Raw genomic sequence first — 24,133 nt, forward strand, 5'->3', positions numbered from 1 at the left:
ATGGAAATACAAAATAATCCCCCAGGTTGTGTGATTGTCTGGTTCACTAAATGTGTTCTATTGTCACTGTAGCTTCTTTACAGTATGCCAGATCTAGGATACTTTATTTTACTGGCACCTTTGCCACTGCTGCTGCATCCAGATTCATGGTTGGGAATGCTTCTACCCATTTTGATTATATATATGTGTAATCACTAAACAGTATTTCTTCCCTTCACATTTATTCAGATGTATGAACTCCATACAAATAGTAATGGAACGGGTTATGGTGGTGTAGGTAAACCTCACTCCTTCGGTTTAAATGCCCCTCGTGCATGATATCTACTGCAAATGTGACACGCTGCTCATGATGTTTGTATGTGGTTCCTAATTCCGCATGTTAGGGTATTCTGTTAACCAAATGTACCATCCCCTGTTGAGACATGGTTCTACCCATGGCTCCACAAAGCCGATATCTGAATACATTAGATGTTAATATTGGCTTTCTCACTGTGGATATGTGCAGTCCGCCTTCAAGGATTGCTCCTCGCCATACCCACATCGGCTTTTCTGCTTTCGAGTTGATGTTTGCATTGTTTGTAACATTTCTACATCTAAAATGTCTGAGGATTGTCATTCCTCATTCAAACAAACACTTTCCAACTGTGAGGCTGCTTGTTTTGCAGCTGCATGAGCTCATGCCTCACCTTTCCTACTGTTATCCTGTTGCTTTCTATGACATGCACATTTACAATTAGCTACTTTAGTGGGTAACTGAATGGAATGTAATGCATTCAAGATCAATTACATGATTAATCGGTTTACCGGTTGATGTTATCATTCCCCTATTCTTCCACTGCTGCTCATAAACATGCACTGTACAGACAACATACTGACTATCGGGACATATGTCCACACATCGCCACAGTACAAGCACGTGTTAAAGCTATCTATTCTGCTGCTTGAGCAGACACGCTATGCTGCAGGGGTTTGGGCGCCTACAATCTCATTATCAATAACTACTGCATAACCTACTTGATTCGTTCCTGTAGGACTCTGTCTACATGATCCGTACACATTAACTGTCACCTCTGCATCATCTAAGGGTATATCAGTGATATCATGTCTGTGTGTAGTTATTTCATCCATTTCGTATAGGCAACTGTGTGGTGTGCCATACACAGGTGTCGGACGTGACGTTGATAGGTTTAATGTTGTACAACGCTCAATCACCATATGAGGTTGACTCAGTGGTATGGTCAAACAAGACAAATGTCTAGCACGGGTCAGGAATGCTATCTTCTGCAGCAGAATGATCGCGAACTGCATGAGACATTCTCACAGTGAGAGGGTGGTATAATAACATTAAGGTCGGGGCCTGTACTGCCATGGTGCTACAACAACTGCTCGTACACAATGTGGCACTGACCATGCCACAGTGTCCAACTGCAATGAGTAGTAAGCTATGTAGCTGCTTACTTCCATGTTGTTGCATCAAGACTGACGCCATATATCTCCGCTTACAATCTACAGTCTGACAACATGTGTTATGATTATTCGGGAGACCTAATACAGATGTTGAAGCTATCAAACGCTTTAGTCTGCAGAAAGTTGTTTGCTACTGTAATCCAGTGTAGTATGTGTTGTGCTGCCATAGGTGTATTAAAGATTAAGGCAGACAATACAGCTGGATTCCAGCATTGTTTGGTAACCAGCTTTGACAAATGTTAGTCGGCCCAGACAGGACTTCATTCCTCTTGGTAGTTGGCTTGGGTGCTTGTGAAATTGCTACCTTCCTATCGCCATGTAATGTTCTACCCTACTTGGATACCACATATCCCAGGTACTTTGACCTGTATTCTCTGTAGTTGCAATTTATGCTTGCTTAATTTATGTCCCTGTTCTGCTGAATATCTCAATAATGCTATTGTATCTTCCATACATTGCTGCTGGTAGGGGCCGCAAGCAGAATATCATCCACATAAAGTAGAACTTGACTGGTGGAGTAAACACCGGAATGTAGCTAGCCATCTCCTGTGGGAATATCGTTGTACTTTCACAGTATCCCTGCGATAGCCGGTATGGCTGTATCTGTTACCCTGAATGTAAATGCAAAGCAATACGGACTATCTGGATGTATAGGTATTGCAAAGGAAGCATAGCTTATATGTACCACGGTAAGATACTTCTGTGGCGTGTTCATAGTATTCAATATTGTGTGTGGGTCTGGCACCATCAGTACCCTAGGTATTATTACATGATTTACAGCTTGTAAATCCTGTACCATCCGCCATTCCCTTTGTTTTCCCATCAGAAGATACAGGGTATTGCATGGTGAATAGCTTATTACTTGTAGATGGGGAATTCTCTGTGACTTTTACAGATATCTTCTGGTGTCCACGGTCTATACACTACGGGGTTGGGTCCTGGCCTTCCTGTCCTGCATGAGGGTTCGTACTTCAATTAATTGACAGATATCCTCACTCTGTTCTAGTGACTGTCTTCTTACCGAGTGTCCCTAGGTATGTTACGAAGTTCGGGATCTGGTTTCAATAGCTCCTCTTACATTTGATCATTGTCATACCTCTGTTCCCACAGGATATCGTGGGGATTCAGCCTGCCCTCCCGCTTCATATCCTGGATGTGGTATCGGAGGTGGTAGGGGTGGGGGCTGTCGCTACTACTGTATTATGATCTTCTGTGTAATGCATGATGCTTTCAAGATTTGTAGTGTTCTGTTCGCTTCGGTTCACTACCTCAATGCACCTATGTGGTTGACGGATAGCGAATTGTCGCTGTTTTGTCGCTTCGCACATCTTAGGGCTGCCACCTTTTCAAATGCACAATGTGGGACATTAGTGTTCGAACGCGTAATTTGCCAGGAAAAAACATACCCACGCCAGTACATAGGACAGGATTTCACTTTTTGCCAGGAGAGCTACCAATTGTTGTAGCATTTCAGTTGCTTATTCTGTTATGATATTTTGTTCCAGATACAAAATTACTGTTTTATGCTACCATTTGAAAAGATATCTGGGAAATCTTTGTCCTGAGATATGTGGACATTTGCCATTTGTTCGGTTTGTTTGCAGGACACAACTGGCCAAAGAGGGGACTGTCCCTCACAGGGTGGGACAGGTGTTTACCCTAGAACATGTGCATCACATTTTCAGGGATTACAATGTTTCAGTAACGATATTTTGTCTAATATACCATCAATGTCATATTTATTACCCCATTTTACTGAATATCTCACATTATGTGTTCTCTTCATTGCATATACTTCACGCCACCCGTCAAACGCGGATCACATGATCTGTTTGTTCACTAATCTCCCATATCCTCTACACGACTGTTACGCACTTCTCTCTCGCACTATCGGTATTCTCCTTCCTGTATCCACTGTAGTGTCTACAATGACTATTTACTCTACTCTGTGTTCCCTGATCTATGTCCAGATTTAACACTATTTTGGATTGGTCTTCTAATTGCTATCACAACTGTTAACAGAAATACAATGTAGTCTGGTCCCTGATCTACAATAGAGACAAAGAGGCAAACCTCCTTACCTGAGCCTCCTGTTTATGAGTGCACGCTTTTCTTGGGATCCAGTTTTCCGCTTCAGCCACAGATCAGACAGTAGACAGCCACTTTACACACAACAATTCAGTCGGAGGTCTTTTTCATTCAAGAAGAACCATTTAGGCAAATTCTCCTTCGCAGATGTCTAACCACCCATGCACTCTGACCTGTAGCTTACCAAGGAATTCGGATAAGAAGGATCACAATGTCAAATGTTGTTAAAACCAGACTGTAGTTATCAGTAGGCTTTTCTAAGTGACAGTCAATAACACAGGAGGCCGGGTTCACAACGCTTTTAGTAGTGTACACAGGCAGGCAAAATAATATACAGTCCAAGTATGAGAGTTTTGTCTGACTCTATACAGTAAGCAATCTTTATATAGTGTTTACAATCAGCTTTTGCCCACCTTACTGATGTGGTCGGTCACAGGGCATTTCCATCACTATGGTCCTAATAGTCTATACATACGGGTGCTGAGGTCGCTTTTAAAATGTTTTCCCATGAGAATAACACAGCCTTGCAAGGCACCTGGTCAATTACAGTGTCCTTCTTGTGATTGTAGCTGTTTCAAGGACCCTGGACTGTTCCGATACAGTAGTCAGTTAATTTCTTAATACGTTGCTTTGTCTCTCTGGTAAGGAGTTGTACTCTTATCTTCGATAGAGCTCACAAGGCCATCCTCCTCAGGGAAGGTGATGTTATGCATGTACATACATTTATTGTTCTGTAACCCAGCAGATAATTAATGCTGAGAGACATAAGCCTGCTGTACTGGTTACTGCCAGGGTCAGAATTCCATCACACTACAGCTTAGCTTCACCAATTACATGCATGATCAGTTCTACTGCCATATTGTAATGGTACAATTCAATGCATTATATAGTATTTCGAGTCCAAACCGGCACTTCATATGTGTTTCTATATATATTTTTCGAACAACATCCATCCGCCATATGCATGTTGTTCCGCCCTTTACCTTGACCATGTGTATTTGGCCATCCGCAACGCTACTCCACATGTGATGTCCCACCTTCCCCTTCTTTGCCTGTAGCACCCTGTTAGGACGTCCTGTTTGGTAGGCACGGTTCCGCCATATGTGATCGACTCTCTGCATAGCTAATCATCGATGCGGTGGTTCAACAACCCGACTTGTCCACATGGGTACAGTTATGTGCACCGCGTCGTATGCAACCGTATATGGTTTGGACGGGTCCATACCAGATCCCGGATGTACACATTCTGCAGACACATTCACATGCAGCCATTTCCATATCTGTACCTGAGGTGGGTTGGTGACATGTGGGTAATGATTTGCCCGCTGGCACTTCCTAACACAAACATCTTATCCGATTTCAGGTATGTACCTTGTGTTTAGGTCTATAGCTGCACACGGATGCTAGCAGGTTTGGGTGCACATGTACATGGGTGGGACTTACATGCTACAATGAGGCTATTGTGTATTACATCTGAATGCATGGGTTCTGCTTCTGGATATTACACTTCAACATACGCCATCCAGTGTATGCATAGAGACGCTGTTGGGTGTGGGATATGTTGCTATGCACATGTTTGCCTGTGTTTAAGGTATCTTGATTCCTTCCTGTTGTTATGTCAACACAGCTACCCGGCTATGTACTCACTACTGCTTGTGACCATTATGGTTGGCACCTTTCCAGTGCCCATAGTGGGACATGTTTTGTGGAAACTTCGATTTTGCAGGACAACACATACCCACGGCAAGTGGAGCTGACAGAACTTCACTTGTTTGCCATACTATATGCTTATTCTGTTAGCATTTGGGTTCCTTATTCAGTTTCTATGCCATGTATGTGTTTCATATACAAATTATATGTTTTATGCTACTATTACATGTATATTGCGGGAATATTTTTGGCAGGGAATCTGAGGTCATTTTCCATTTTTTCGATTTTTGCAGGGACACAACTGTCCAATGAGGGACTGTCCATGGCACATTGGGGACAGCTGGTAACCCTGGTGACCATGCCCATGTCGCCAGTTGCCACCTTTCCAGTTGCCAAGGTGGGATATTTCCGGACTCACATCTGATTTTACAGGCCTACACATACACACGGGTCACTATATAGCATAGAACTTCACTTTGTTTGCCTAAATAAAAGCTTATTGTTGTGGCAGTTTGGTTGTTTATTCTGTTTCTTGTGACATTTAGGTATTTCAGTTACAGAAATAACCAATTCATGCAACCATTTCATTAAATACGGATATCATTATGTCCTACAATCTTAGCACATTTGCCATTTTTAATATTTTTTCGGGACACAACTGCCCATAGAGGGACTGCCCCTCGCAGTGGGACAGGTGGTGACCTTTAGTCGCTACTCCTATGTCGGTGCGGCGCTGACATGCTGCTGTACACCTTCTGGAGTATAACCACTGACGGTGCATTGCGGACAAATGCGGTCTTATGCGTATCCTTTGCTCCTTGGATCGGTACACTTAAGCCTTCGTGGGTTGTATTTGCTTCTCCATTTAGTTGGGACGGGTACTTATGTTGCATACTCTACGCATTTCATTCTGCACGGGCCCTGGCTGCTGCCATTACTATTATGGGCAGACCGTGGCAGTCAGCACATTAGGTTGCTCACCGCGATGCCGGCTTAGCCACGCCCGACGCATCCTACTTGGGCTCACTCACGACACTACGCACGTCTGTGGTTGCGGCACTCTCATTAATATGCATATGGCGCTACTACGGCTATTCACTGCACCGGCGCAGCCCTTTACGCCGCCTTATGCTGAGCTTCATGAATCCCGGGAATGTCTTTCATGATTCTGTTGTATTACATCGAGTACACATTTTTGAAGCTTTGACATTTTTCTTGTGCACATATGTTTTTTTTCTAATTTTTCTCTCTTCAACTTTCTGAATATTTTCTATGTGGAAATTCTGTACTTTCTTTTGCATAAGTGTAACAACAGTGATCAGTATGTTCATCCAAGAAACTGTGATCCTATCTTTAAATTAAGCAGTAATCGGTATGACTCCATCTTATAAACTGTGATCCTTTTGTTTTAAAACAATGCAGTAATCTTATGTATGCAGTAATCTTATGTAGCTTTCTCTAATACCATCATAGCAAGTTACAGGTACTGTATAAATGTTATTCTTCCCTAACACTTATTTCCCAAGTACTCAAACAAAATCACAAAACACAATTATTTTTTTTTTTTAAACAAATAGTTGTACGCTAAAAAAGCAAGGGACAGAACAGATGAAAAATGAAACCTAGAAAATAAAATGAGGAGAGAGACATTTTACAGCTTTAGGAAAACAGGGATAGTGATTTTGTAGACTTACAGTGGGATTGTCTATAACCATTATTTTTCAGTGAGTTACCAACATGGATTTCTGCTCCTTCAAGTCGACTTGTACAGCAGTCACCTCTTGCTGTAACAGTGATGGCTGATATCAGATAAGAAGTTTGCAAATCAACTCTCCACCAGGGGCTGGACTGAAAATTTGTGTGTGTACAAGACTTCTCCTGTGTAGTACTCACTGTTCCTTTTGCCATCAATTGCATTTATTGCAGGCCCAGCAGGGGTCCCTGGATAATCTGAGGACTGTGTAGCATAGCCTGTAAGTGCTAGCATTGGTCTCTGGAAATGCTATAAAAAAGCAAGAATAATTTATGTAATGCTGAACTGCATCATTATTTTATGCTTTGAAAAACAAAGACAACATCCATTTTCCCCCAGCCTAAAAGGCTGAAACCAGGATCTACCAAGGGGGGCAAACCGGGAGGATCATTGGTCATCATATGTGTAGAGTTACACACTGTCATGCCATGGTCCAGGGCACATTCCACAGATATACCTACATGGACCTGGCTGACAATCATAACACCTTCAGTTGCTATGCTCAACACCTGGGAGGTCACTCCCACATATGTTCTGACTGGGTTCACAAAGAGGTGGAATTTACTCAACATACACACATTGCCAACATACAGGCTGACAAGTCCAGTGAGGACATCTCCACATCCTCCCCCACACATGAGGAGATGTCTGTACCAGCGGTTTGTGGTCACCAAATGTTCTGTGACACACAGGTGGGACATGCTCTCTCCAGGGTAGTGGACATAGCATCCATGAGACCATCTGGTGACCCGACTGTGTACTCCACTATCTCATTGAGGAATTAGACCCACAGTTAGGACAGCTATTTCTTTGTAGCCTCATCTCAGGTAAGGTACCCAGGTTGTGTCGCATGGCAACTGTAGTCCCACGTCACAGGGCCAATGCCTCCACTGAGCCTGGTTATTGCTGTTCCATTACCATGAGGAGACCTATCTGCAAAGACATGGGGAGGGATCATACTGCGGCTCGTACATGAATGCATAGGGGACATACATACTTTGCATCCAACACGGTTTGTCTTGTTCAGGGGCAGTTTATGCCTTTAAAGCATGGTTGACATTTTCGGGACAGTCACCGAGGCCATTGATGGGGGTGTTGCAGTCCATACAGCCTACCTCGACCTGGCAAAGGCCTTCATCACATTACCCCCCTCAGGTATCATTGATAAACCCATTGGCTGGGATGTGAACACGTACATCACAGAATGTGTTGTAAACTGTCTATGTGACACAACCCACACGGTCATAGTTGCTGGCAGCATGTCAGACCTACTGCCTGTCACAAGTGGTGTCCCATGGGGCCCTTCCCTGGGTCCACTCCTATCATACATCTACATTTCCACGGTACAGGCACACACAGGGGTGTTATGGGCAACATTGTTTGTAGATGACTGCAAAACAGGTGCCATAGTGGGACGGACATCTGACACAGATATCCTTCAAAGGGGCCTCCCAGATATGCATATCTGCTGTCAGGGACATGTCCCACAGCTAAATGCTACGTAATGCAACATCATACCTGTCGAGAAGTACTAGGTCACCCCTGTCCAGCATATAGGTGGCTGTCCACTGAGCACAGGGGTGATTACCAGGGATCAGGGACAGAGTTTGTTGGTCACCATTCGTTCAACACACACGTTGCTATCGTGGTTCTGTGGGACTTCTACATTGCCCACCTGTTTGTGCAGGGATTCACATCTACATCAGGCTAGGTCATTGTCTCCTTGTACCCATTACGTGTTACACCTATGATTTACTACATTGCCCCATTCAGACTGTATCTGACCATACACCTACAGCAGCTGGGAAGCCCTCATAGGTTAATTGTCGTACAGATGCAGGATGACATCATTTTGTGTAATGCTGCCCCACTTGTAGGACCCCTGCCCCATTAAGTCACATACCTGCTGTTTAGTGTTGACCTGTGCCTGACATACGAGGCCATGTCAACCCATATGTCATGTGTATGCTTCACCTACTGTATCTGCATCCCTCAGAACCACAAGGGCAGGTGACATGAACCTTGTCACGGTCATTAATGGGATGTGTTTGAGTGACACATATATCATCCAGACACTCACAATGCTGTGGCTCTACATCACAGTACATGTGAGACAGAGATCCTTCCTAGCCTTGTTCATGGGTATGTTGTCCATTGGATGGAGAATTGCAGGTATAGGCCAGGGATTACATCATTATCACTGCTTGACGGAGGTACAGCAATATCATGAGTATTTTATCTGAAGCACAGAAGGTTGGCAAAGTCATCCTAACTATGGTGTAGTGTTATGGCTGAACCTGGGACGATGGCCTACCCTGTACCTATGGACGTATGAACCTATATTCATAGTTTGTCACATTTACACTTGTCTATCCCCTATCCTCTTTCTCCAGTGTATATTTCTGTGGCACAAGATTGTCCTCTGTATTACTTGCAGGTATGCTGTCTACAGTGCACATACGTCACAGTTGATGACTGTGTATCTGTGTCCCTAACACTGTGATACTGAGGACTACCACCCATCCTTCGCAACATTACATGCATATGTCCATTCTATTCTTCTTTGGCCTATGGGGGGGTGTTAAGGCAAACATTATACAAGTCCCTGTTTGTGCATGCTTCATGTTGGTGTCTGACCAGGCTCCGTTGCAGTCGTGTGTTGGATGGTAGTGTTTCTGTGTGTTTGCCATGTGTTTTTATTGCCGGTACATCTGTGGGAGGTGTGGTTGGCACATGTTCCTCTTTGCAGGGACACCCATCCTGGGGTTTGCGTCATGCATCTGCACTTGGCATGTGCCATATGTCCTGTACTATTCCCACAGTCATGTATGCCTTCATGCACTACTACTGCGTGTTACTGGCTGTTTGTATGTGGTACACATGGACATTGTGATGGTTGGCTTGACCTATTCCCATGCTAGAACATACACATCTGTCAATTACGTTGTTTAAGTCAAACTGTAACACTCATTCGTCTTTTCAAACTGACAGTCAATAACACAGGAAGCTGAGATTAATAACGTTTTACTACTGTGCAGCAGGAGGCAAAGAATTATGCAGTACAAGTTTAGACTTTTGTTTTACTCTATACATGTTACAGTTGTATGAGCATTGTGTTTACTATCATCTTTTGCACACATTAATGATGTGGTCAGTCACAGGGCATTTACATCACTATAGTCCATAATATTGTATTCCTACAACAGTGCTAAGGTAATGCTTATTAAATGTTTTCCCATGAGGATAGCACAGCCTTGTGAGCCACATAGTCAATTAGAATGTACTTCGGTAAATTCTGCTCTGTCACGGTTCCAAAACTGTTCAGATCCGGTCGTCACTCCATTTCCTACTAGGTTCCTTTGTCTCTCTGGTGAGCAGCTGTACTCTGTGTTAGATAGAGCTCACAAGCCCATCCTCCTCAGTGGAAGGATGACAGATATACCTGTACATACATTTATTATTCTCTAACCGAGCAGATGACTAATGCTGAATGACATACACCTGCTGCACTGGTTACTGCCAGGGTCAGGGTTCAATCACACTGCAGCTACACTACAGGCAATTACATGCATGATAAGCTCTACTGCCATATTATAAGATAGAATAATATGCATTATACACTATTTGCTTCTAAAGTAGCACGTCATATATATGTTTAAATATGTATTTTGCTAACATTCTCCCTCCTTTGATTGCTTCTATTCTATCCAGAAACATATACAACATTATTTCATTCCCTAGCCTCTTCCTCTCTGGAATGTTTAACTAGGCAAGTAATTTGTTGTACATTTCAAGAAGGATTGCATTTTGTATTGACAAATACCACTACAGGTCTTGATACATAGTCTCGGGTACAGATACGTCGACAGAGTCCCTGACTCATACTTACATGCAAAGTATCCCGCAATAGACACATGCTCCCAATATGAGCAGAACAACACAAATGGCAATCATGATATTAAGTATGACTGAACCCCATCCACCAAATGGTTTGTGGAAATGGTTCGTCAGTGGGTTTGGGCCTGGTTCCGCCATGGATGACACCTGCTGTATTACCTCTAGGTGGTCGTTGATTTTGGTCTTTTTATGTGGTACTTGGACACAGCGATCTTCTTTAATAAGCGCCAAGACGCACCAATTCTCGCCAGGGTGCAGTCGTGCGCTATTACATTTTGTGACACAACAGTTCTCATATTGCATCCAGTTCATCAGTCACAAGTTCAAGAGCGGAAAGTCACATTCATCATTCCTCCGACAGGTTTTGACAACTTCTTCTGTTCCCTGATTGATTTCACTACTCCACAAGCTGGGAGTGTTCCAGCCCAGGTTATGACGCTGTCACTCAAGTCCATATGAATCGATATTCCTTTATCTCTTGCAGAAGACTGGAATGTCAGAACAGCTTCCATTTCACCCACTGGATTAGTAGGTTTCTCGACTGTGTTCCCAGTTCTTCGAGCTATATGTGTTATAGTTCGTTTCGTACCCAGAGGCAATTGTGCAGTATGTCATGTGACTGGAGCCAGATAACCCAAATAACAACTGCCGGACCAATTCTCAGGTAGCCATTGATATGCTTTTTCCCACAAACAACATAACAATATTCTACTTTACTACTGATGCGGGTTACCTCTGCATGTAACATTTTCCTGTCTCTAACAGAGGACTGTTTATACAATTCAGGAAGTTTCTGCACATCCTTCCACGTTGTTCTCATGAAGCTTCAATACAGATAATGAATGGTGCTACAAGTAGTACTGTGATCTTTGGCTGTTATATGACATTTGTAAGACACAGTTATGTTACAAATACTCCCACCAACTTGAACTGTATCATGTTTATGACAACATACAATTACTTTTTGTGTAACAGGTAAGTACAGTGCCACTTTGTCCTGTGATCTCACAGAACCTGTATCAAAGTGTAAATATTCACAAGTCTCAATCTATCCCCAAGGGGACACCATACATCGGAAGTCCTCCATATGATGTAGGTATGGCAGTACAAACACAGCAATTTAAAATGTTCATAGTCTGTACATGCACACGCGTCATGCCTAGGTATTTGTTGAAGTGTGGAAGACACTCTGTGGCCAGTTCATCATGTATCACTATTTGTATCCATGTAGTTATATGCAGGTAAGGTCCCAGCAAATGTAAAGTAAACACAAACATGGTTAATAGGTGTATAATCATTAGGACAGTAAACCAAATGTCTTTGGGGTTGCTTTGTATTGTTATACAGTCTGGCCCGGCTGATTCAGGCTCTATGGTATATCAGCTACAAGATGTAAATCAGACTTGATATCCTTTACCGGTTTGAAAACTGTGAGGTGAACCCAAGACGACCTCTCTGCAAACTTTACTGCAGTAGGCGTTGCCAACAGTACCTGGTACAGACCTTCACACTTTCCACTTGCCAATTATCTTCTTTGAATAACAGTGACATACATACAGGATACTGGTGTCAGCTATGCGTCCGGCTTCACTTGCTCTTTATCTGTAAAAGACTTTAACTGCAAAACAGTGTTATTGGTTAACAATCCTCTCATGTCACCTGCTAATGAGCCATCGACCTCCGGCTCTGCAGGCATGACAGCTTTCCACTCTGGCACATGATATGCCATTCCACATACTACTTCGAAGTGGGTGCAACACTTTACATTTGGAACTGTTGTCATGCTCAGCAATTCTAGAGGTAGACAGCAAATGTAACTCATCTGGGTGTCACCCACCAACCTCCTCTACTTATTTCTCGGGATCCCATTTTACCGCGCCAGCAGTCATGCTGACTGTGGGTTGTACATGCAATTTACATTCATGGAAATACAAAATAATCCCCCAGGTTGTGTGATTGTCTGGTTCACTAAATGTGTTCTATTGTCACTGTGGCTTCTTTACAGTATGCCAGATCTAGGGATACTTTATTTTACTGGCACCTTTGCCACTGCTGCTGCATCCAGATTCATGGTTGGGAATGCTTCTACCCATTTTGATTATATATATGTGTAATCACTAAACAGTATTTCTTCCCTTCACATTTATTCAGATGTATGAACTCCATACAAATAGTACGGAACGGTTATGGTGGTGTAGGTAAACTCACTCCCTTCGGTTTAAATGCTCCCTGTGCATGATATCTACTGAAAATGTGACACGCTGCTCATGATGTTTGTATGTGGTTCCTAATTCCGTATGTTAGGGGTATTCTGTTAACCAAATGTACCATCCCCCCTGTTGAGACATGGCTCTACCCATGGCTCCACAAAGCCGCATATCTGAATACATTAGACGTTAATATTGGCTTTCTCACTGTGGATATGTGCAGTCCGTCTTCAAGGATTGCTCCTCGTCATACCCACATCGGCTTTTCTGCTTTCGTAGTTGATGTTTGCATTGTTTGTAACATTTCTACATCTAAAATGTCTGAGGATTGTCATTCCTCATTCAAACAGACACTTTCCAACTGTGAGGCTGCTTGTTTTGCAGCTGCATGAGCTCATGCCTTACCTTTCCTACTGTTATCCTGTTGCTTTCTATGACCTGCACATTTACAATTAGCTACTTTAGTGGGTAACTGAATGGAATCTAATGCATTCGAGATCAATTGCGCATGATTAATCGGTTTACCGGTGGATGTTATCATTCCCCTATTCTTCCACTGCTGCTCATAAACATGCACTGTACAGACAACATACTGACTATCGGGATATATGTCCACACATCAGTTTTTCGCTACAGTACAAGCACGTGTTAAAGCTATCTATTCTGCTGCTTGAGCAGACACGTTATGCTGCAGGGGTTGGGCGTCTACAATCTCATTATCAATAACTACTGCATAACCTACTTGATTCGTTCCTGTAGGACTCTGTCTACATGATCCGTACACATTAACTGTCACCTCTGCATCATCTAAGGGTATATCAGTGATATCATGTCTGTGTGTAGTTATTTCATCCATTTCGTATAGGCAACTGTGTGGTGTGCCATACACAGGTGTCGGACGTGACGTTGATAGGTTTAATGTTGTACAACGTTCAATCACCATATGAGGTTGTCTCAGTGGTATGGTCAAACAAGACAAATGTCTAGCACGGGTCAGGAATGCTATCTTCTCTTGCAGCAGAATGATCGCAACTGCATGAGACATTCTCACAGTGAGAGGGTGGTATAATAACATTAAGGCCGGGGCCTGTACTGCCATGGGTGCTACAACAACTGCCTGTACACAATGTGGCACTGACCATGCCACAGTGTCCAACTGCAATGAGTAGTAAGCTATGGAGCGTTGCTTACTTCCATGCTGTTGCATCAAGACTGACGTCATATATCTCCGCTTACAATCTACAGTCTGACAACATGTGTTATGATTATTCGGGAGACCTAATACAGATGTTGAAGCTATCGAACGTTTTAGTCTGCAGAAAGTTGTTTCTGCTACTGTAATCCAGTGTAGTATGTGTTGTGCTGCCATAGGTGTATTAAAGATTAAGGCAGACAATACAGCGGATTCCAAAGCATTGTTTGGTAACCAGCTTTGACAAATGTTAGTCGGCCCAGACAGGACTTCATTCCCTTCTTGGTAGTTGGCTTGGGTGCTTGTGAAATTGCTACCTTCCTATCGTCATGTAATGTTCTACCCTACTTGGATACCACATATCCCAGATACTTGACCTGTATTCTCTGTAGTTGCAATTTATGCTTGCTTAATTTATGTCCCTGTTCTGCTGAATATCTCAATAATGCTATTGTATCTTCCATACATTGCTGCTGGGTAGGGGCCGCAAGCAGAATATCATCCACATAAAGTAGAACTTGACTGGCCCTGGGTGGAGTAAACACCGGAATGTAGCTAGCCATCTCCTGTGGGAATATCGTTGTACTTTCACAGTATCCCTGCGATAGCCGAGTATGGCTGTATCTGTTACCCTGAATGTAAATGCAAAGCAATACGGACTATCTGGATATATAGGTATAGCAAAGGAAGCATAGCTTATATGTACCATGGTAAGATACTCCTGTGGCGTGTTCATAGCATTCAATATTGTGTGTGGGTCTGGCACCATCAGTACCCTAGGTATTATTACATGATTTACAGCTTGTAAATCCTGTACCATCCGCCATTCCCCCTTTGTTTTCCGATCAGAAGATACAGGGGTATTGCATGGTGAATAGCGATTACTTTGTAGATGGGGAATTCCCTCTGTGACTTTACAGATATCTTCTGGTGTCCATGGTCTATACACTACGGGGGTTGGGTCCTGGCCTTCCTGTCCTGCATGAGGGTTCGGTACTTCAATTAATTGACAGATATCCACACTCTGTTCTAGTGACTGTCTTCTTACTCGAGTGTCCCTAGGTATGTTACGAGTTCGGGATGTGGTTTCAATAGCTTCTGTTACATTTGGTCATTGTGATACCTCTGTTGCCACAGGATAACGTGTGGGGACTAGCCTGCCCTCCCGCTTCATATCCTGGATGTGGTATCGGAGGTGGTAGGGGGGTGGGGGGGCTGTCGCTACTATTGTATTATGATCTTCTCTGTGTACGTATGATGCTTTCGCATTTGTAGTGTTCTGTTCCCTTCGGTTCACTACCTCAATCCACCTATGTGCTTGATGGATACCCAATTGTCGCTGTTTTGTCGCCTGCACATCTTAGGGCTGCCACCTTTTCAAATGCACAATGTGGGACATTAGTGTTCGGAACGTGTAATTTGCCAGGAAAAAACATACCCACGGCCAGTACATAGGACAGGATTTCACTTTTTGCCAGGAGAGCTACCAATTCTTGTAGCATTTCAGTTGCTTATTCTGTTTATTATGATATTTTGTTGTTCCAGATAGAAAATTACTGTTTTATGTTACCATTTGAAAAGATATCTGGGAAATCTTTGTCCTGAGATATGTGGACATTTGCCATTTGTTTGGTTTGTTTGCAGGACACAACTGGCCAAAGAGGGACTGTCCCTCACAGGGTGGGACAGGTGGTTACCCTAGAACATGTGCATCACATTTTCAGAGATTACAATGTTTCAGTAACGATATTTTGTCTAATATACCATCAATGTCATATTTATTACCCCATTTTGCTGAATATCTCACATTATGTGCTGTCTGCGATTGCATATACTTCACGTCACCCGTCAAACGCGGATCACATGATCTGTTTGTTCACTAATCTCCCATATCCTCTACACGACTGTTACGTACCCTTCTCTCGTACCACGTGGTATCTCCTTCCCTGTATCCACTGTAGTGTCTACAATGACTATTTACTCTACTCTGTGTTCCCCTGATCTATGTCCAGATTTAACACTATTTGGATTGGTCTTCGACCCGCTATCACAACTGTTAACAGAAATACAATGTAGTCTGGTCCCTGATCTACAATAGACACAAAGAGGCAAACCCTCCTTACCTGAGCCTCCTGTTTATGAGTGCACGTTTTCTTCTTGGGATCCAGTTTTCCGCTTTTCAGCCACAGATCAGACAGTAGACAGCCACTTTACACACAACAATTCAGTCGGAGGTCTTTTCATTCAAGAAGAACCATTTAGGCAAATTCTCCTTCGCAGATGTCTAACCACCCATGCACTCTGACCTGTAGCTTACCAAGGGAATTCCGGATAAGAAGGATCACAATGTCAAATAAGTTGTTAAAACCAGACTGTAGTTATCAGTAGGCTTTTCTAAGTGACAGTCAATAACACAGGAGGCTCGGGTTCACAACGTTTTAGTAGTGTACACAGGCAGGCAAAATAATATACAGTCCAAGTATGAGAGTTTTGTCTGACTCTATACAGTAAGCAATTTCTTTATATAGTGTTTACAATCAGCTTTTGCCCACCTTACTGATGTGGTCGGTCACAGGGCATTTCCATCACTATGGTCCGCAATAGTCTATACATACGTGGGTGCTGAGGTCGTGCTTTTAAAATGTTTTCCCATGAGAATAACACAGCCTTGCAAGGCACCTGGTCAATTACAGTGTCCTTCTGTGATTGTAGCTGTTTCAAGGACCCTGGACTGTTCCGATACAGTAGTCAGTTCATTTCTTAATACGTTGCTTTGTCTCTCTGGTAAGGAGTTGTACTCTTATCTTTGATAGAGCTCACAAGGCCATCCTCCTCAGGGGAAGGGGTGATGTTATGCATGTACATACATTTATTTTTCTGTAACCCAGCAGATAATTAATGCTGAGAGACATAAGCCTGCTGTACTGGTTACTGCCAGGGTCAGAATTCCATCACACTACAGCTTAGCTTCACCAATTACATGCATGATCAGTTCTACTGCCATATTGTACGGTACAATTCAATGCATTATATAGTATTTCGAGTCTAAACTGGCACTTCATATGTGTTTCTATATATATTTTTCGAACAACATCCATCCGGCCATATGCATGTTGTTCCGTCCTTTACCTTGACCATGTGTATTTGGCCATCCGGCAACGCTACTCTCCACATGTGATGTCCCACCTTCCCCTTCTTTGCCTGTAGCACCCTGTTAGGACGTCCTGTTTGGTAGGCACGTGTTCCGCTATATATGTTCGACTTCTCTGCATAGCTAATCATCGATGCGGTGGTTCAACAACCCAACTTGTCCACATGTGTACAGTTATGTGCACCGTGTCGTATGCAAACCTATATGGTTTGGACGGGTACATACCACATGCGGGATGTACACATTCTGCAGACACATTCACATGCAGCCATTTCCATATCTGTACCTGAGGTGGGTTGGTGACATGTGGGTAATGATTTGCCAGCGTGGCACTGCCTAACACAAACATCTTACCACATTTCAGGTATGCACATTGTGTGTAGGTGTATAGCTGCACACGGATGCTAGCAGGTTTGGGTGCACATGTGTACATGGGTGGGACTTACATGCTACAATGAGGCTATTGTGTATTACATCTGAATGCATGGGTTCTGCTTCTGGATATTACACTTCAACATACGCCATCCAGTGTATGCGACAGAGACGTTGCTGGGTGTGGGATATGTTGCTATGCACATGTTTGCCTGTGTTTAAGGTATCTTGATTCCTTCCTGTTGTTATGTCAACACAGCTACCCGGCTATGTACTCTCACTACTGCTTGTGACCATTATGGTTGGCACCTTTTCCAGTGCCCATAGTGGGACATGTTTTGTGGAAACTTCGGATTTTGCAGGACAACACATACCCATGGCAAGTGGAGTTGACAGAACTTCACTTGTTTGCCATACTATACGCTTATTCTGTTAGCATTTGGGTTCCTTATTCAGTTTCTTATGCCATGTATGTGTTTCATATACAAATTATATGTTTTATGCTACTATTACATGTATATTATGGGAATATTTTTGGCAGGGAATCTCAGGTCATTTTCCATTTTTTCGTTTTTGCAGGGACACAACTGTCCAATGAGGGACTGTCCATGGCACATTGGGACAGCTGGTAACCCTGGTGACCATGCCCATGTCGCTACTGGGGTTGCCACCTTTTCCAGTTGCCAAGGTGGGATATTTCGGGACTCACATCTGATTTTACAGGCCGACACATACACACGGTCACTATATAGCATAGAACTTCACTTGTTTGCCTAAATAAAAGCTTATTGTTGTGGCAGTTTGGTTGCTTATTCTGTTTCTTGTGACATTTAGGTATTTCAGTTACAGAAATAACCAATTCATGCAACCATTTCATTAAATACGGGATATCATTATGTCCTACAATCTTAGCACATTTGCCATTTTTAATATTTTTTTTCGGGACACAACTGCCCATAGAGGGACTGCCCCTCGCAAAGTGGGACAGGTGGTGACCTTAGTCGCTACTCCTATGTCGGTGCGGCGCGCTGACATGCTGCTGTACACCTTCTCTGAGTATAACCACTGACGGTGCATTGCGGGACAAATGCGGTCTTATGCGTATCCTTTGCTCCTTGGACGGGTACACTTAAGCCTTCGTGGGTTGTATTTGCTTCTCCATTTAGTTGGGACGGGTACTATGTTGCATACTCTACGTGCATTTCATTCTGCACGGGCCCTGGCTGCTGCCATTACTATTATGGGCAGACCGTGGCAGTCAGCACATTAGGTTGCTCACCGCATGCCGGCTTAGCCACGCCTCCGGACGCATCCTACTTGGGCTCACTCACGTACACTACGCACATGTCTGTGGTTGCGGCGCACTCTCATTAATATGCATATGGTGCTACTACGCCGGCTATTCACTGCACCGCCGGCGCAGCCCTTACGCCGGCCTTGCGCTGAGCTTCATGAATCCCGGGGAATGTCTTTCATGATTCTGTTGTATTAATGAGTACACATTTTTTGAAGCTTTGACATTTTTTCTTGTGCACATATGTTTCTTTTTTCTAATTTTTCTCTTCAACTTTCTGAATATTTTCTATGTGGAAATTCTGTACTTCTTGCATAAGTGTAACAACAGTGATCAGTATGTTCATCCAAGAAACTGTGATCCTATCTTTTAAATTAAGCAGTAATCGGTATGACTCATCTTATAAACTGTGATCCTTTGTTTTAAACAATGCAGTAATCTTATGTATGCAGTAATCTTATGTAGCTTCTCTAATACCATCATAGCAAGTTAGTAGCTACATAAATGTTATTCTTCCCTAACACTTATTTCAAGTACTAAACAAAATCACAAAAACACAATTATTTTTTTTTTAAACAAATAGTTGTACCTAAAAAAGCAAGGGACAGAACAGATGAAAAATGAAACCTAGAAAATAAATGAGGAGAGAGACATTTTTACAGCTTTAGGAAAACAGGGATAGTGATTTTGTAGACTTACAGTGGATTGTCTATACCATTATTTTTCAGTGAGTTACCAACATGGATTTCTGCTCCTTCAAGTCGACTTGTACAGCAGTCACCTCTTGCTGTAACAGTGATGGCTGATATCAGATAAGAAGTTTGCAAATCAACTCTCCACCAGGGGCTGGACTGAAAATTTGTGTGTGTACAAGACTTTCCTGTGTAGTACTCACTGTTCCTTTTGCCATCAATTGCATTTATTGCAGGCCCAGCAGGGGTCCCTGGATAATCTGAGGACTGTGTAGCATAGCCTGTAAGTGCTACATTGGTCTCTGAAATTATAAAAACAAGAATAATTTATGTAATGCTGAACTGCATCAGTTATTTTATGCTTTGAAAACAAAGACAACAGTTACTTTAATTAATTTGTGAGGTATAATTTCTACGAGAAAAATTATTAATTAAACATATTTACAATATACACACAAAAAGGAAGACATTCAGCATCACATACTGTTATACAATATTAGGAACACATTAGACACAGAAAGGAAGACATTCAGCATCATATGCTGTTATACAATATTAGGAACACATTAGACACAGAAAGGAAGACATTCAGCATCATATGCTGTTATACAATATTAGGAACACATTGAATCATCAAGGTAATCTTATACAATTAACACATTAAGAGTCTTGATATTTCAAGGCTATCCCAACCACTGAAAGTCTTAGTATGATAAACAGATCTTATTCTGATCAATTATTTTCAGTTTCACATAGTATTGTTGTTAAATATAAAAAATTATTTGAATGTAGGAACTGATTTCAATTTCCAATTTTTGTAATAACTTTTCTAGCCACTGCCACACAATTCCATAATATTTTTGTTGTTTGGCTTTACAGATAAGGGAAGTGGAACATTCATTAGTATTATTGATCAAGTTAAAGAACAGTTATTAAACCACTACCACTTAAAATCATATGTCTCTTTCCCCAATATACATTTATTTTTTCATAATCCATAAACATGTATGTCCAATCAGCTCCTATATCTTTACTACATCAACAAACTGAAGAAGTCATGTTACTAAACTCAAAGATTTTATAGAGATAACTATAAACTTTAAGAAGTTTCACTAACTGATTTAAGTAACAAAGTTTTATTCTTTGTTATTTGTCAAAATATTTTGAGTCATTGTGTGGAGCTATTACTGCGTTGTCTCTCCCCATGCTTGTGTATTTGTTTGAGTTTATCATTTGGTTCCATGTTTTATTTAACATTTTATTCATACCATCTACTGAGTAACTCAATTCATTACTATGTGAAAAGTTCCAGAATTTTGCATCAAAAGTATTATTATTTGTAACTGACATATAATTTGGACAAACTTCATTTGTAGATCAATTTGCTTTTAATGATAGCATTCAAATTTCCATATAATGGGGGAATAGTGTTATTTTCCACTTTATTCATATTATGTACAGATTAATTCAATTTTTACTGTTGGATAATATTCATTGGTTAACACATTCATCCAGCTTATAATCTTTCAATAAATATTCTGGGGATTTAGCTTTTTCCTTTTTTAAAAGCAATCAGACCAAAAAATGCTAACCCATTTCTTTTTAGTAAATTAATTTTAAAATTCATTTTACATTTTTTCTGAGTTTCCTTAAATCTAGAGGTGTGTGCAATGGAAAAACATAAGAATCTGTTATGATATTAATGGAATTTAAAAAATATATTCCATATTTTATATATGCAGAGTCTAACGACTGAAATAAATTTCCTTCTAAGGTAAATTTTATAAACCAGATGAAAAGATTGTTACATATTTCTTATATTTGACAAACTTACAGGAATTTAGTAAAATCTGTTCCTGAATAGTTTTCTATTGATAAGTGTAATTTAAGTCTATCCAGAGTAAAATAAAGTTAAAATTTGCAGCAAAAGAATAAACTTCTACATCTTGGAACCTAATACCACCATATGTTTTATTACTTCTATATGTTTGTTTTTTTTCCCCCAGTGGTAATGATTTTAAATTGAAAAAAGGTAATTCAGTGATAATAAATACATGCTTTCTTTAAGTATTTTCCTGGGTCCTGGCAAGGAAAGAAGTACCTTTCTGATTGCTTATATCCAGTCTGGAAATTGTTTTCATCATGGAAATGTATCTGGGCTGTCAGCTATTTGTTTCAGTAATACCATTTAGTGCAATATGATTGCATCCTTGTGCATGAATGAGCTTGTCAAAGCTATACAAAAACACCATAGTTCAGACAAAGGTTTGTAAATTAAAACACAGAAAATCAAACCACAATTACCTACATTAACCAATACTTTTAAAAATATAAACTGCAAAATGAAACCTGTCTGAACAGGTAACGCATCATTAGCCCAGACTCAAATATTAGCATTTTGCACACTCACAAACACACGCACACACACACACACACACACACACACACACACACACACACACACACACACACACACACACACACACATTTATATATATCTCTACTTCTACTACTTACAAGTTCGAACCACATATGGCCGAGACCATATTTTCGAACTCGTAAAAGTTCGAACACCGAAGTAAAAACAGATAAAACAAAAACACACAAAATTAAACATCTATAGCAGGGGGGGCTACACCTCCCTGAACCCCCCACACCCTCCTTACTTAAATATACCAACATACTAACTCCGAGATTGCACTACAGTGCAGAAATGGGAAATCTTCCCTTTCCACTCTGTACAGAGATCTCCATTCAGTCTGATCGCACAATTACAATTTTGAACATATGGTCTCGGCCATATGTGGTTCGAACTAGTAAACGTTTGATCGACTGAAGGGGACCCATACATATATATATATATATATATATATATATATATATATATATATATATATATATATATATATATATATATATATATATATATATATATATGGATCTAGGACTATTGAATGAAATTTAATAGTCCAAATCCACAATACCCGAATGCACTTTAACAAAAGTGCTTTCACTGAATAAGTGCTTTCATTAAAGTCTGTTCAAAAAAATAAAAAACAATAAATCTTTTATGCAGGGGGTGGCAAGCTCCCCTGCACCCCCACACCCCCCTACTTTTATATTCTCACTCTGAGGTCACACTACAGTGGGGAAAAGGGAATTCTCCCTTAACCACACTATAGTGCAACCGGCACAACCAGCATACATAACTGAAAGTGCTGCTTCGGTGAACAGCACTTTCGGTTATGTATGTTCGGTGATTTCTACTTCGGCAGAAAGTGCTGTCGGGGACCTGTACAGATCCCTATATATATATATATATATATATATATATATATATATATATATATATACATATACACACACACACACACACACACACACACACACACACGCACACACACACACACACACACACACACACACGCACACACACACACACACACACACGCACACACACACACACACACACACACACACAGATATATATATATATATATATATATATATGTTTGTATGTATGGTGCCATGTATTAATAGTTACATGTTTAACATGCTAGGTATCAGGCAATAACAGAATGGCCAAAATGCCCTCATTACAGTGTGCATTTAATGAAGATAACTAGTAAAAATAAAATTTATGAGTAAACAGCTAATAAGTATCATAATAAAAGAGCCATGGGTAATAAATAAATTAAATACATAACTGCATGTAAATTTTGATTGTGTTGTACACAGCATAATCAACACAAGTTTCTAAAATGCATAATCAAGTATACTTTTTTAGAAAAAAAACATGTTGCATTCTCACATTTAAGTTTAATAATATTCAGTTTGCTTAGTCTACTTCCTGTATCCCCACCTCTTCTGAGCATAAAAGCGCATATAAGCTGCTATCTAGTTATGTCTGTAGGATATGAAATGTAACCTGATATGATGGTAAATCAGCTAAAACAAAGCAAGCATGCATTAAGTGCATGAAGTAAGCAGTTGAACCTCTTGATATAGAACCACAGAAGGCTAAACATATACCTCTCATTTTCTTAGCATAAGAATTCTGCACAAAGACAAAAATAGTGGGGGAGGGTAAAAGAAGCAAAGGCCCAACATTAAGGACATTTATTTTTCCTGAAAAATACTTTATTGATAACTTTTACCAAGTCTACATAACTCTGAACAAATACAGAGAATAACAGGAAGAAATTAATAAAGAAATAAAAAATGTACTTTAAAAAGAATTATATACAGTATTCACATCTTTGATATCCAAGCTCATTGTATTGAATGTAAATATATTATAAACATACTCTTCTAGCTCATCACAAAATGTAATCAACTAGCTCATAGATAAAAAGTAAAGCAAGAGAATT

General features: G+C 41.0%; 1 protein-coding gene across 1 annotated transcript in view; it reads right to left on the reverse strand.

Annotated features, from left to right (window-relative positions):
* The window catches only part of LOC122798666 (fucolectin-4-like), a 315,163-nt gene that overhangs the window by 103,106 nt on the left and 187,924 nt on the right, over positions 1-24,133 (reverse strand). The window contains exon 3 of the mRNA XM_044067753.1: positions 19,771-20,065. Within this exon, the coding sequence (XP_043923688.1) occupies positions 19,771-20,065 (295 nt within the window). The remainder of the gene's footprint in view (positions 1-19,770; positions 20,066-24,133) is intronic.

This window comes from Protopterus annectens, chromosome 3.part1 (genome assembly GCF_019279795.1).
Source record: "Protopterus annectens isolate FY-2018-M chromosome 3.part1, PAN1.0, whole genome shotgun sequence".
Classification (NCBI taxonomy): Eukaryota; Metazoa; Chordata; order Ceratodontiformes; family Protopteridae; genus Protopterus; species Protopterus annectens.